Source organism: Onthophagus taurus, chromosome 6, assembly GCF_036711975.1.
Source record: "Onthophagus taurus isolate NC chromosome 6, IU_Otau_3.0, whole genome shotgun sequence".
Lineage (NCBI taxonomy): Eukaryota > Metazoa > Arthropoda > Insecta > Coleoptera > Scarabaeidae > Onthophagus > Onthophagus taurus.
In genome coordinates, this window is record NC_091971.1 from 23,758,161 (window position 1) to 23,773,798 (window position 15,638).

Genomic DNA, 15,638 nt, shown 5'->3' on the forward strand with positions numbered 1-15,638 from the left:
TATTTCACATAGGAATTTTATAATTTATATGGTATTTAAATCACACCATCTATTTTAAAATAGCATCATCACTAAGTATTTCATCATTATTTGTTAAAGAAAATCTTACATAACAATTTAATTTTAAAGTTATTTCAAAAAATACATAAGTACATCAATAAATATTGATTTTTTAATTAAATTAAGATTTAATAATTTAAGGTTAAAATAGACATTTTAACCTTGACACTTCGATGACAATTAAATGACAACCTAAATATATAATCTTCAATTGCGCATTTTTATGTGCGATGTACAATAACAAGTTTAATTTAAACATAAAAACACCGGTAAAGTTCTTATTAAATTCAAAATTATTACATTAATACAATACTAATTTCAATTTTTATGTTTCAGGAAAACCTATTTTATAATAGCTACTTTATTTAGAGGTTATGTATAAACCTGATACCTTTTAATTCATCGCTTTTTAAACCACATTTTGTCTTAAAAATCAAATTATGGCAACTATTGTTGTAAGAAGATTATGTAAAAATTCTGTGGGATCCTACGCGCGCAGTTTTAGCATTTTGAGAACAAAATCTGATACAATCGGACCCAGTTTGGTTTTTAACGTTATCCGTTTTAACCATAATCGAGTATTGGTAAAACGTTTTACGCCTAGTTTGCATAATTTATGCGCGTATTCGAATGAGAAGAAAAATGATAAAGAAGTTTTGAATCAGAAAAAACTTGGTTTATTTCAAAAGTTTAAGCAAATGTATCGAGATTATTGGTATGTTTTGGTCCCAGTTCATATTGTTACATCAATTGGATGGTTTGGAAGTTTTTATTACATGGCTAAAAGGTAATTATTTAAATCAAAATTATTTGATTACTTAGAATGTTTTTTTTATAGTGGCATTGATATAGTAGCAATAATGGAAAATTGGCATATAAGTGAAACATTAATATCACCTTTAAGGGATTCATCCATGGGGTATATAGCGGTTTCTTACGCTTTATATAAATTGGCGACGCCATTTCGTTATATGGTGACATTAGGGGGTACTACATTTTCAATAAATTATTTGAAAAATTTGGGTTATATCAAACCAGTGCCAAGCGCCCAAGAATTAAAGGTAATGTATAAAAGGAGAATGGGAAAGAAAAAGCATGTTAAGAATGGGGGCAGTGGTATTAAAATGAAATGTGAGGAATTAACACATTTGCATCAAAAAGAAACAATGGTCGCCGGATTAGATAAAAAAGTTAAAATGGAATGTGGTGGGAGAACTGGAAAAGTGAAAAGTATTAAAAAAACAGAAAAAAAATAAATTCTATAATAAGGAGTAAATAAGATTTATTCTATTTTGTATTTTGAAACTTATTTAATAATAATTTTGTTTATGTCTTTGTTTGTAGTTAATTTTTTTAGCAGAAAATTGAAAAAAAAATGCTTTAAGGCGTACATTATATTTCATTATTTAATACATTAACATATTTATAAAAATCATACATTTTTATTCATTAATTTTCATTGAATTTTTCTAAAAATGGAATGATTCTTTTCCAATTAGAAAAGTTTGGATTACTTTTAATGCACAAAACTAGTTATTGTTCACATTTATTACTGGATATCACAGAAAATAATTACCATAAATCATAACAAAAATTTTTTTATTCATAACCTCATACATAACCTTTTCTCATTTTCATCTTATCATTTCAAATATTTTAAAAGATAGATGAAAATTAATAGAAAATTTCTTTCTGGTTATACTTGCAGGTTCCCAATTTACAAAACGTTGCCGTTCAGAAGATTTTAGTCAAAGGAAAAAGTACTTAACCTCCAAAAACTTAAAATTTATCTATGATATTAACGATATTAAACCATGTATTATATCACAAAAAAGCCATAGTTTGTGTAAAAGCTGAAAGCTTATTTCTTGTTATCTGTTTAAAGATTAATTAATAACACATTAATAAGGAACTTGCAAGTATTTAATTTTTTGGAAATACTCCCCAATTTACAAATATAAAAAACTGTGATGTCTATAAAAAATTAGTAAAATAATCTTAATCTAAAATCTATAATTAATCTTTATTTAAAACAGAAAATAAATCTAAAAATATATAATTTGTAAGTTATGTTAAAAAATTTTAAAAAGTAATAATCAAAACATAACTTCAAAATATTGCTTAATACAAGGGCGGAAGAATCTAAAAGAACTGTTCAATCAGCTGTTGTTGGGCCCTACTGCTAGTATTAGCTCTAGTTTTAGTTATTATTTAGCGCTAGGTTCTCAACACACTCTCAAGACGGCTAAACAGAATGTTTCTAGTTTTAATCTTACAAGGGAAGTGTCACGACTGTGTCTCACCGATTTCGATGAAATTTGGTACATTCAGAGAATGGGCCAAAATAAGGTTCGCACATTTTTTTATACGTGCGTTAAAACCCGTGGGGCGAGTAATGTGGGGTTGAAAGTTTGGAGAAAAAGTACGTTTTCACTTATACAGGGGGTGTCTCACATAACTGGTTCGTTAGAACTTTTTTAGGTTCCATTATTCGTACAGTTTTGAAATTTTGGTAAAATAGATTGTTCAGTCGGAACTTTCGATCTAAAATATTTTCAAGATGGCTGCCACTTCCGGTCTACCGGAAGTAAACCATAACTTCGTTATAACCTTTTAATTGTACGTAAAAAAATATGTTGACTTTCATAAAAGTTATTGGTACCTAGCGTTTTTCGTTTTCGAGTTATTTTGGTTTTAAGATTTTTTTGGCAAATTTCACCATGCTCTTTAAAACCCTATATTTCAGCAAACGTTCATTCAAAAAAGCTCTAAATTGGCACGATTACTCTTCAGATGCTGTCAAATAGATTGTCATATATTGTATCAGAGTATCTTATACAGGTAGTCAAAAATTGAATTACCGTTTCTCCATTCAATGGGGAGAAAGTCGAAAATTTTAAATGGAACGCCCCATTTTTTATTAGCCTACACGAAAGGGAATATAATTCTCTACAATTTATCTATAAACATTCCTATACCTATTTATTGTAGTTTCTCTCATATTCGTAAATTTATCAAAACATGCAGGAAACCGTTTGTATTTTTATTAGAAGGCCATGACATTTTGACAGTTTTTTGTTTAATTTATTTCTATTATTATTTGTACTATTAACTACGATTGATAATCTTTTAGTTTACTAGCTTTTACTTACCAAAAATAACAAACAAGATCAAATAAATGAAACTATTAAAACAAAAAGTTAATGATAAAAATTAGATTACAATAAAAATATAAATTTATAATATAAATTTGTTATAAAATTGAATTTGGAAATGCAATAAAGCACGATAAAATATTTATTTCGTTGTCTTCATCACTGGTGACCGGAAATATGCGATTTCTTTTGGTCTCGATATATCCAGATCTAAGAAATTCTTTATCAATTTTTTGAAATTTTTCCTTGTGATGGGCGTTAGGTTTGTTAGGCATCTCTCATTAAGTGTTCGACACGTCCTGTCGAAAAGTTTATTACATTCGCCATCAATACAAAATAAATTTCAAATATCGGCGTTGGAATAATTTTCCATGATATTCAATGACTTACACCCGTCGTCAAATGTAACTAATGGCAACAATAATACAAACATGGACCAAAAACTGTCAACATTCCATAGCTTTCTAATAAAAAAACCTGGATTTCGTGCATGTTTTAATAAATTTCGCAATATGAGGCAAACTACAGTAAATAGGTATGGGAATGTTTATAGATAATTTGTAGAGAATTAAATTCTCTTCCTAATAGGCTAAAAAAATATGGGGCGTTCCATTTAAAATTTTCGACTTTCTCGCCATTGAATATGGAGAAACAGTAATTCAATTTTTGACCAGCCTGTATAAGATATTCCGATACAACAAATGACAATCTATTTGACAGCATCTAAAGAGTAGTTGTGCTTTTTAGAGTAATTTAGAGCTTTTTTGAATGAACGTTGGCTGAGATATGAAGCTTTAAAGAGCATGTTGAAATTTACTAAAAAAAGCTTAAAACCAAAATAACTCGAAAACGAAAAACGCTAGGTACCAATAACTATTTTTTTTACGTACAATTAAACGGTGTAATAAAAACTATAGCATTCCATTTAAAATAGCGAAGTTATGGTCTACTTCCGGTAGACCGAAAGTGGCGGCCATCTTGAAAATATTTTAGATCGAAAGTTCCGAATGAACAGCCCATGCTACCAAAATTTGAAATCTCTACGAATAGTGGAACCTGAAAAAGTTCTAACGAACCAGTTACGTGAGACACCTGTATTTTGAAAACGAAAAGTGCTATCAAAATTAAAAGAGCTTTAATAATAAATTTAAAAGAGCTTTCTTTTGGTGTATCACATATATACCAGAGGATTAAAAAGGGCGAACTAAAAATTTATAATTAAATATTAGTTAAATATACTTGTAGTAAATTCAAAAATATTAGTTAAGTGTTTTTTCTCATTCATCGTAGATCAATCCTAGCGATGTTACGAAGGTTAACATGTAACTATTTTTCATAAGAATGATGTGATAAAACTATCAATATTATGAAAATACTTTTTTCGCCTCCCATACCTGAAAGTAAATCATAGCAGCCCTAAAAAAATAACTGAAAGCTAGATTTTCGGCCCTTGGGATTCTAAACTCTGAACGTCCTTACTTTATAGTTTTTGATCACAATCTAGTTAGTCTTCATTGACATTTGCGGACATTTTTGACGTTTCTTATAATTTTTCATTAAACGTCAGTTGAAATCAAAACTGCTTAATTCATTTATAAAATTAGTTTTATTTTATATTTTTGCAATTTTGTTTGGTTTAATGGGAGGCGAAAAACAGTTGTGTGTCACACGTGCAGAAATGCATTAGCAGCCCTTATTTATTAGCTGTCCTCGCTTCGCTACGTTCGCTCTTGCATCTACATAACAGCCTCGGACTGCTAATGCTTATTTTCTGCCCTTGAGACACAATATACTATAAACAAAACCGTAAATTAGTCTCACAATAAAATGTGTAGTGTAAAATAAGGCATAATACACCATTTAGGGGTGCTTGGGGTTAACCAAACAGAAGCAATTAATTCTATCCTGGCCGTTACTTGTCGATTACGGCAAAATTTGGCACTGTGTTTGTTTTATATTTGAAGTAAAAATTTTTGAAAACAATTATAAAGGTTACAAATTAGAGGTAGTTTTTTGTTTATATCTTATATCCGAAAATTGAAAACTGCCATCGTAATTTGTTAAATGAGTATTGTTTTTTTTTTTAAATCTGTCTACATCGATGTTTCACGAAGTGAACTACCCTCATTTTCTTTAAATAATAAATATAAAACTACTAGATAAATAAGATATTTTATTTATTTATGAGTTAAAAAGCAACTGACAAAAGAAATGGTTGATTATACCAAAGAAGTTTATGTTAAGAAGTTACTAATTGACGTTTTTTCAATTCAACCCGTAATATCTGCTGATGGGAAACTTCTTTCTCCACTTTTTATTGTTTTAAAAGAAACCTCTGGTAGTTTTGGACCGAGGGTAGCAATTACAATGTTTAAGGCAGACAATATATACGTTTTGGCATCAAAATCTGGAAAGTTAACTTCAGAACACATGAAAAATTGGCTACAAAATTTTCCAAATACTGGTTCTAAATCATTATTATTATTAGATTCTTGGAGTGGCCATTGTCCTGAAATGATTAGTGAAATAACTCCATCAGATACTAATTTTCAGGGATAACAGGTCAAATATAGCCCCTAGATGTATTTCGTCAGAATATGGAAGAATTTTATTAGAAGATTCTCTGATCAGATTATTCTTTACCAGTATGATGTCAATTTACATCAGAGGGATATATATATTAAAATTGCAATCCCTAACGCATAACCAGTTGTCTTCCCCTTGGTTTATAAATGTTTTTAAATACGCATGGTTTGCAAGTGGCTACATAGATGAAAGACCAGACCATTTTGAAAATCCCGTGGAAGTTTGCTTTTCGAGTGAGAAGCCATGGTGTAAAAAATCTTTATGTTTAAAACATTTTTTCCACGACTTTCATTTTTGCCAACACTATGTAGAATAAAAATAAATTTAACATTGAACATAAAAAACTTCAATTAGTAATATAAAATAATAATAATATAATCGTAATATAATCAACCATTTTTTTTGTCAATTGCTCTTTAACTCATAAATAAATAAGATATCTTATTTATCTAGTAGTTTTATATTTATTGTTTAAAGAAAATGAGGGTAGTTCACCTGGTGGAATATCGATATACATAGATTTAAAAATAAAACAATACTCATTTAATAAATTACGATGGCAGTTTTCATTTTCGAGATATAAACAAAAAACTACCCCTAATTTGTAACCTTTATAACCATTTTCAAAAATTTTTACTTCAAATATAAAATAAACACGTTAAGGCACACTCTTACCACCTCTTGATAAATTTATCCGATAGGTAAATTGACGCTTTAGCCAATGAGAGCGCTTAAAACCGCTGTAACCATGGTAATTATCCCTTAGATAGTTTATCAAGAAGATGGTAAAAGTGGACCTAATAGATAGAATTGATAGAATTAATTTTTAAGGGGGTGGTTAACTTCAACCACCCCTAAATGATGTATTATGCCTTATTTTACATTAAACATTTTATTGTGCGACTAATTTACGGTTTTGTTTAAAGTATTTTCAAAATACCTGATACGTTACCAAGCTATTTTTAAATTTAGCATGAGTAACAAATCTTCGGGAAAGAAGCCTGTTCATTCGTGATGTTTACGTTAGAGCTCAGTCTACACATAATCGTGTGCGCACGGCGTTTTCTGAGATCTCGTTTAACTCCAAAGCATCTCAGAACTTTAATATTTTTGAAATTTAATGCATATTTGGAATAAAAATTTATAGTGTTTCATTTTGAAAATCTATTCTCTTTTGTTAAAGATATTTAATATATTTAAAACGTAATTTAATTTGTTTTTATTTCATCTTTTGTTTTTGTTTACACCCTTAATATGACTACATATTTAGACGTCATATTATACTAATTTGTACGTATATATAGTCTTTATTAAATTATTTTGAAAGAATTGATTCCCAAGAAAAAAACAAGTACCTATGATGCAAGTAATCCGTAACTGCAGTGACTAAGTAACGAATGAATTCGAGAAAGAATTGGGAACTGTATCTATTTATTGAAAAGTACTATTAGAACTACAGTTACTAAGAAATAACGAATGAGTATGTGACCAGTAATCGGTAATTGCAGTTACTAAAAAGAATCGAATGAGTACGCGGTCGGTAATCGGTAACTGTGATTACTCACAAGTAACGAATGAGTAGATTTCTTACATCACTAGTAGTTACATGTTAACCCTCTTAATATCGCTGGGGTTGATCTACGACGAATGAGAAAAAACACTTAACTAATATTTTTGAATGCACTACAAGTATATTTAACGTCATCAAAATCGATAGGGTGATTTTTAAATAAACCCGAAAAAATAGGGGTAGTTCGCCCCTTTTAACCCTCTGGTATACGTGTGATACATCAAAAGAAAGCTCTTTTAAAATGAATATCAGCTACAATTTACGAAATTTTGATAACACTTTTCGTTTTCGAAATATATGCAAAAACGTACTTTTTCTCCATACTTTAAACCCCTATAACTCGCCCCAGGGGCTTTTACCACACGTATAAAAAAATGTGCGAACCTTATTTTGGCCCATTCTATGACTGTATCAAATTTCATCGAAATCGATGAGACACAGTCGTGACACTTCTCTTGTTAATTATAGTTGTTATTCAGAATTAGACAGTTGTAATATGTATATTGAACTAAAACTAGAACTAGACACATTCGGGTTTAGCCGTGCGTCTCTCAAGACTGCTAAACCCGAATGTTTCTAATTCTAGTGCTACTGTTAGCTCTTGTTGTACACACCTAATACTGTTTTTACGCGAACTTTCTTACGCAAAATTGATTTAACTCGATTAAAAAAGATGACTCCAAAAACTATTCGCTCATCATACGTATTCGCAGTATTAGTTTGATAAAAATAAAATAAATTACAAGAGAAAAGATTTATTATAATACAAACAGACGTTGTAATATTTCCTTATAAGAAATTACAACGACAATTCATGTGCACATTTTGCACTCCAAAAAGTATTCGCTCAGGTAGTTTTTTAAATCTAGTAGGCAAATCATCCCAGCTCAATTAAACATGCGTCGTACTAACCCTTCGTTAATTACGTTTTTTTCAAACCAAGCGAATATATTTTTTAAATAAATTAAAATGGGTAGAAAATAGTGTGAAACATCTATAGAAGTTAGAAATATTATTATAAGCCTACGTAAAGAAGGCAAATCAACAACGCTGTCAGAACTGGTCGTCCTCAAAATCTCACTTGTAAAGAAAAGAGAATTGTTGTGAACAAAATTAAAAAAGATCCTAATAAAAGTGCAACAAAAATTGCTATTGTTACCATTCGTAACGTCTTGTATGCAGCTGGTTATTATGGTCGAGTTGCCAGAAAGAAAGAAATAAGCAAAATTAATAAACAAAAAAGAAAATTATTCGTTAAAACTTATAAAAATAGTAGAAATGAGTACTGGAACAAAGTAATATTTATGGAGAGTAAGTTTAACATTTATGGATGCGACGAATCATGGATCACAAGCAATATATCAACATTTTGAAAACAAATTTTGGAAGCAGTGCTGTAAAAATGCGACTAAATAACATTTATCCAAGACAATGATCCGAAGCACACAGCCTGGAATACTAAAATGTGGTTACTCTATAATACTCCAAATTGGATTGAAACCCCTCCACAATCGTCTGACATTAACCCTATTGAAAATTTGTGGAGTTTACTTGAGGCGAACATCAGATTAGCTAAATGAAATGGAGGCCCCATCAAATACTAAAATTTAAAAGATAATTTAATTTGTTTTATTAAACCTAAGTGAGCGAATACTTTTTGAGTGCAAAAATTTGAGTTTAATTGTTTATAATACAGTCGTACAGTTATACTCAAGACTTTCCTACTTTGGTAATACTACTCTATTTTACCACATTCTGCATAGGGGATTTACCGAAAGAGACCGGACGAAAAAATATCCTTGTGAATTCAATCAATACACGTCCTGAGTTCGCTTCAGATCGTTTCAGACGTCGTTCGCGTCAATACATTTCGATGAAACGGAATTTTAGAAATAAAAAGTTGAAAATGATTAAAAGAAAAGGTGACCGCAAGATAGAACAAGGTTCGAAAAGAAGAAAAACGATTACTTTTGCTAAAAAACTGAAGATTATTGAAAGGGCTGAGAAAGGTGAAAAACTAGCGGAAATAGGAAGACAGTAAAATCAAAAGAATGTTTGAAGTGTTATGTTAAAGATGCGGTAAATTTTCAACAAACTTCAGGTACTCGTATACGTTCCAATGCGATGGAAGAAATGGAGGGGATTTTGAAAAAATTAATGAAATTGGATCGCCGATGTACGTTAATGCGGATGGCAAATGTACGTTGTACGAACACGAGGTCATAAAACGTCTTGTACGTACACTCAGCAGCAGAAATCTGCGTACAACGAACGTACGAATACTTTAAGCTGTAAAAAAATAGTGATAGTCTAATGTGATAAACTTCAACTCATATTTTTTCTGTATGTTAACAATATATAAATATAAATCAATAAAATATAAACATTACTTAATAAAATTAAAAAATACTATGCAAAAATCTGCGTACAGAGCAAAGCGACTAGTGTAAACCGGTTTTGTAAATAGGTGTTTCCGATTTTAACAACAAAACAGTTGATTTCAATTGCATTAGTAGAGAATTGGAAGCTAAAAGTTAGAATGGAGACAAAAGGAAAAGAAATTGAAGTTGGAGAAAGAAAGATTATTGTAAAGCTATGGAAAGAGGGAAAAACTCTACGAGAAATAGGAGTAACTGTAGGCAGATCATATTCCTCTATTCAAAGAGTCATTAATAACTACAAAAACACTGGAGACTACGTCTCACGACCGCGAACAGGTCGACCATCCCTTCTAACATACCGAAAAGAGCGAAGCATTGTGCAGCAGGTACGAAAAGAACCTAGGCTGACAGCAACAAATATAGCAGAAAATGTACAACAGCAGTTTCATAAGACAATCAGCAAAGATACAGTGAGAAGAATATTATCAAAGGCCAACTACCACAGTCACGTTGCACGAAAAAAACCATTTGTATCAGATGTCAATCGAAAGAAGCGGATCGCCTTTGCTAAAGAACACCTAAATAAACCTATAGAGTTCTGGGAGAAGGTTCTTTTTACAGATGAGAGTAAATTTTGCATCTTCGGCATTAAAGGAAAACAAGTTGTGCGGAGAAAACCAGGTACTGCTCTTGATCCTTAAAACTTAAAAGCTGCTGTAAAAACAAACATGGAGGTGGCGGAGTGATGGTATGGGGGTGTATGTGCGCCAAAGGAGTAGGAAAATTAGCATTTATAACTATAACATCCACAATGGACTATAAACTATATATAGACATTTTAAAGGAAAATTTAAAGCCAAGCACCGACAACTTGGGTTTGGGGTCCGAATACATTTTTCAACAAGACAACGACTCTAAACATTGTGCCCACAATACCAAACTTTGGCTGCTGTATAGCACCCCAAGACAATTGAAAACACCCCCGGACTTAAATCCGATTGAACACTTGTGGGATTTATTGGAACGCAGGATTCGTTAACATAATATAACATCGAAGGAAGTGCTAAAAAGTGTTATGATTGACGAATGTCATTAAACGTAAGGGTTATCCGACCTCCTACTAATATATTTTTTATAGAAGTCGCCTTGCTCTGTACGCAGATTTTTGCATAGGCATTATTTGAAGTATATTGGTTTAAATTTTTTTTATTAAGTAATGTTTATATTTTGTTAATAAATTTATATATTGTTAACATACAGAAAAAATATGAGTTGAAGTTTATCGCATTAGATTATAACTATTTTTTACCGCTTAAAGCATTCTACGTTCGTTGTACGCAGACTTCTGCTGCTGAGTGTATCTGCGAGCGTACGTTAAGCGGGCGTTGACTGTATTTGTATTATTTTGATTTGTATTACAAATCTTTTCTATTGTAATTTATTTTATTTTTATCAAAGTAATAGTGCGAATACACATACGAATAGTTTTTGGAGTCACTGTATGTATTTCATCCCTTTTTACGCGATTTAACTTGATTTAACACGATTTAAGGAATTTTAACGTAGAATAATTTTCACACTAAAATTCCGTGTATGTGCAAACAAGCGAAATCGGTATCTGAGAATCTCCAAACTGTACGCGTACGCATCAATATGGACTTACAGGGGATATCCCTAATTTTATATCATCACACATCAGTTTTAACTAAAGTAACTTACGAGCAGAGCTGAGCAGTACCCGGATAAAAATACTCAAAAATGTACAGAGTGTTAAATAATTATCGTACCCGACGTCCAAGGTTTATTATATAAGAGGTTGTCTAGATTCGTACGCAACCATATTGCGCATTACGTCACATGTGGAAAATAATACCGCCAACCAATTCAAATTAAACAAATGCACGGAGCACCACATGGCCATGAGGTTGCGTGCGCAATCCGTAATCGCTTACGTCACGAAACACTCCCGCTCTTGCCCATCGCCCACAAACTAAAACAAAGTATTGCAGCAAGGTCTATAGAACACAAGGTTACCTAATTCCCTATGTGTCTGTAGTATCGATTATTACCCCGCAGATTGACGTCATTGGTTCGATACAGTCAGAGTAAAATATAACCTATACGTGCCTATACTGTGGTACAGTCTATATAAAATATTTAAACCTTGCATCGTGTTGTGTTATTCATAGAATCAGCTACGTCACTGACCCACCTTGCCTCTCAGAGAAGGAGAATCGGCATTGGGTAACCTGATGTTCTATAGTTCTTGGTATTGCAGCATAGGTACTTAGACAACCTTTAATATATAAACCTTGCCCGACGTCATCATTGCAAATATGCAACCAACATCACAATGCAATACGCAAATATTGCAATACCAATACTGTGATATTGGTTGCATACTTGCAATGATGACGTCGGGTACGATAATTAATTAACACTCTGTACTCTGTCTATATTTTGGAATACCCGATACCCGGTACCTAGTACATTGGAATCAATTGTACTCGATACCCAATCGATCGTCAAATACTCTCTATTAGTACCCAATACCCGCATCGTATTTGAGTACATTATTCTCAGGTACTTCAACAAGTTTGAGCTTATCTGAATTTGCAGAGTATACTCGCCGCGCAGCGCTTAAACAGATTTGTGTTTCTTTCGCCTTATTAGTTATTGAACAACGTTCGGCGGACGAGATCACAACTACAAGAACCAGTCAGAGAAGGTTAAAAGTTTTGCGGGGTGGTTTTACGTAACTATTATTATTGTGTATGGGAAATATAGTTTAAAGAGTTGATAATTTTAAGGCTTTTTTGAAACAAATTGAAATATTGGATTGAATTGCATTTTTATATTTCATTCATCTAATCTTCTGTATGATCTTCATCTAGTGCATGGCTTGTCTTGTTAATTTTTTATTTTTGGGATTCTTCTGTAACCAAGAATTCTTTTCTTCCCAATGGTATTCGTTATAGTCTGATTTTTGGAAACATTTTTATATTGTATTTCTTTACTTATAGGTAGGACCATGCAGATTTCAAGTGATGCAGAACCAGATCCTTTCCATAATTCATCAGAAAACGATGAAGACTATGTCTCTAGGACTAAAAAGCCATCTGTATCCGCCGAAATATCACACTATTGTAAAAATATTCAGCCATCGACTACAACTTCTAGGGACAATGAAAGCATGCATTCCCACTACTACATCCACATCTTTATCAACTATGACTAGTAATATTGAAAAGTGCAAGAACACCCCAATGCTGGACGGACCATTTCCCACTATTTTTCAACCATTTTTCTTGGTTGAAACGTGTGACAAGAATTTGCAGTCGAAGCTCTGTGTCAATTATGTTTTCTTTCAAAAACGATTATTAAAGGCTCTGCCGAAAGTACGACAAATTTTGTTAAGCACAGCAAAAAGAGTGCATGGAAACAAATCCTACAACGACTTCTGAGTCATGAATCCAAAAAGTGTGGTCACGCAGAAGGAGTTTGAAAAAAAGAATATTGTATTTCATTATTAACACTATGTCCCTTATGTCAATCATCGAAAATAAAAGCAAGACTATGTTTGTAGCACCGCTGACATATGGTCCACCAAGACAAGAAGTTTCATGAGTGTTACATTGCACTACTATCCGTGCAAAAAGTCAAGGCCCCTCACTTTAGAGATCGATATCTTCGTAAGTAAACATTCCTGCGTATCACATGTTAATTTGGAAATTTTCGGGTCCGCGGTTTTTCTTTTATCGCGAGTTAAGTGAAAGAAGTACCCAATTTTTGAGAGTGCCAGCAACTTTGTCTACTTTTGGATTTTTGTTCTCCAAAACTATTTGACGAAAAAATTTCAAATTTGAACTGGTGGTAAACCGATGTGTTCTTAATGTGGGGCATATTTTATTTTTTCGATATTCTATATGGTTTCGCGGAAAATCGCGGTTTAGTAGGATGCGATTGTTTCGAAAACGACCAAAATATGTCAAATAATGTCGGTTGTCGGATTCCGTTATCAGTTTTTCAAAATTAGAGCTCCCTAATTTTTTAAGAGATTTAATGGAATTACAAATTAAAGAGAAACAGAAATAAGCTATGCGGGAAGAGAAGGGTTCCGTCCAATCGGAACAGATGGTGCGTCCCAGACAGTACGTCACGACTTTATCTTACCTACATAAAGAAATAAGGCGCGTCCTGTCTGGGACACACCATCTGTTTCGATTGGACGGAACCCCCGTCACCCCGCACAGATTACTTCTGTTTCTCTTTAATTTGTAATTCTATTAAATCGCTCTTAAAAAATTAGGGAGCTCTAATTTTGAAAAACTGATAACGGAATCCGACAACCGACATTATTTGGTCAAATCCGCGAGGAAATCCACCCAGCCATTTTCGACATAACGGTGTCTTACGAAACCGCGATTTTCCGCGAAACTGTATGGAACATCAAAATACTAAAATATGCCACTCATTAAGAACACATCAGGCTACCACCTGTTCAAAATTCAAATTGTTTCCTACGATAGTTTTCGAGAAAAAAAAACGCTAAGTTGACAAAGTTGCCAGTACCGTAAAAAATCGGGTACTTTTTTCATTTCACTCGCGATAAAAAGAAAACCGTGGATCCGAAAATTTTCAAATTAACATACACACCCGGTATGTTAATTTGAAAATTTCCCTCAGAAGTGGCTCACCCCCGTATTTTTTTTTATTATTAGTGATATAAGAAAACCATTTAGAGTGCATAATTAGGCCATTAAAACGGATTATACATAAAATATACGATACATGAAGATACGACATGAAATCACACTCTTTGTACTTCCGGTTATACCGGATGTGAGTACTAATTTCGCTATTTTTTTAAATCTATAAATTTTTTTTCTTCAGTTGAGTATACAGCATAAATTCACATAACTTTTACTTGAAAAAATTTACACGATCACTTATAATTTTTGAAAAAAGAAGTTATTTTTGTTGTTTTTCAACATTTTAGTATCTTCGAGAGACAAACCGGTTCTTTCTCACATTTCTAATTATTCCTATCTTTTTACCTTCCAGATCACCTGACCTCACACCTTTAGATTTTTTTTTATGTGGCAAAATCAAAAATGAGGTATGTAATACACCTGTAAGATCTTGTGAGGTATTAGAAAATCGTGTTAGAAACTGTATTACTCAAATATCTCCGCAGGAATTACGTCGAGTTGTTAGATCGACAATACGGAAGATACAATTATGGTAAAATCGAGGAATTTGTACTTATAAATTGAATTAAATTTACTTGTTGTTTCGAGTTTTTCTTTTAAAACTAATTTAATACAACTGTTAATTTACACCATTATTAAAAAAGAACCACTGACTAAAGCATAGCAGTGATCATTGCTCGAGAAATACCAAATGAAGAGGAACATAACGTAGTTTATACTATTAACCTAGCTACTATGCGATCGTGAAAATTTTTTCATGTAAAAGTTATGTGAAATTATGTTGTCTGCCAAATTGAAGAAGAAAAAATTATAGATTTAAAAAAATAGCGAAATTAGTACTCACTTCCGGTTATACCGGAAAACACAAAGAAAATAATTTCCTGTCGTAATAATCCGTTTTAACGGTCTAATTATGCATTCCAAATGGTTTTCTTATATGACTAATAATAAAAAAAAATATGGGGGTGAGCCTCTTTTGAGGGACACCCGGTATGTTACGTAGTAAAAATGTTCAGTGTTTACAACAAACTTTGTCGCAATTTTTTTTATCGAGCGGTGGCGAAAATATCGATCTCTAAATTGAGAGCCCTTGACTTTTTGCACGAATAGTAGATAGACGCAAACTTGGAGAGAAAGTCAGTAACTTTAGCTTGCAAAAGATTCTCTGGCATCC

At 32.1% G+C, this 15,638-nt stretch overlaps 1 protein-coding gene across 2 annotated transcripts; it reads left to right on the forward strand.

Annotated features, from left to right (window-relative positions):
- The first annotated feature begins 221 nt into the window (after window positions 1-221).
- On the forward strand, window positions 222-1,972 carry LOC111421531 (uncharacterized protein C18orf19 homolog B). Of its 2 annotated transcripts, XM_023054701.2 has the most exons (4): window positions 222-329; window positions 397-847; window positions 899-1,121; window positions 1,769-1,972. In XM_023054701.2, the coding sequence occupies exons 2-4, from the start codon at window positions 501-503 to the stop codon at window positions 1,826-1,828; spliced, it is 630 nt and encodes a 209-aa protein (XP_022910469.2). In that variant the 5' UTR covers window positions 222-329; window positions 397-500; the 3' UTR covers window positions 1,829-1,972. The 2 variants fall into 2 exon arrangements, with proteins under 2 accessions (XP_022910469.2, XP_022910468.2); XM_023054700.2 differs by lacking the exon at window positions 1,769-1,972 and having other exon boundaries at window positions 899-1,395.
- Window positions 1,973-15,638: the final 13,666 nt, after the last annotated feature.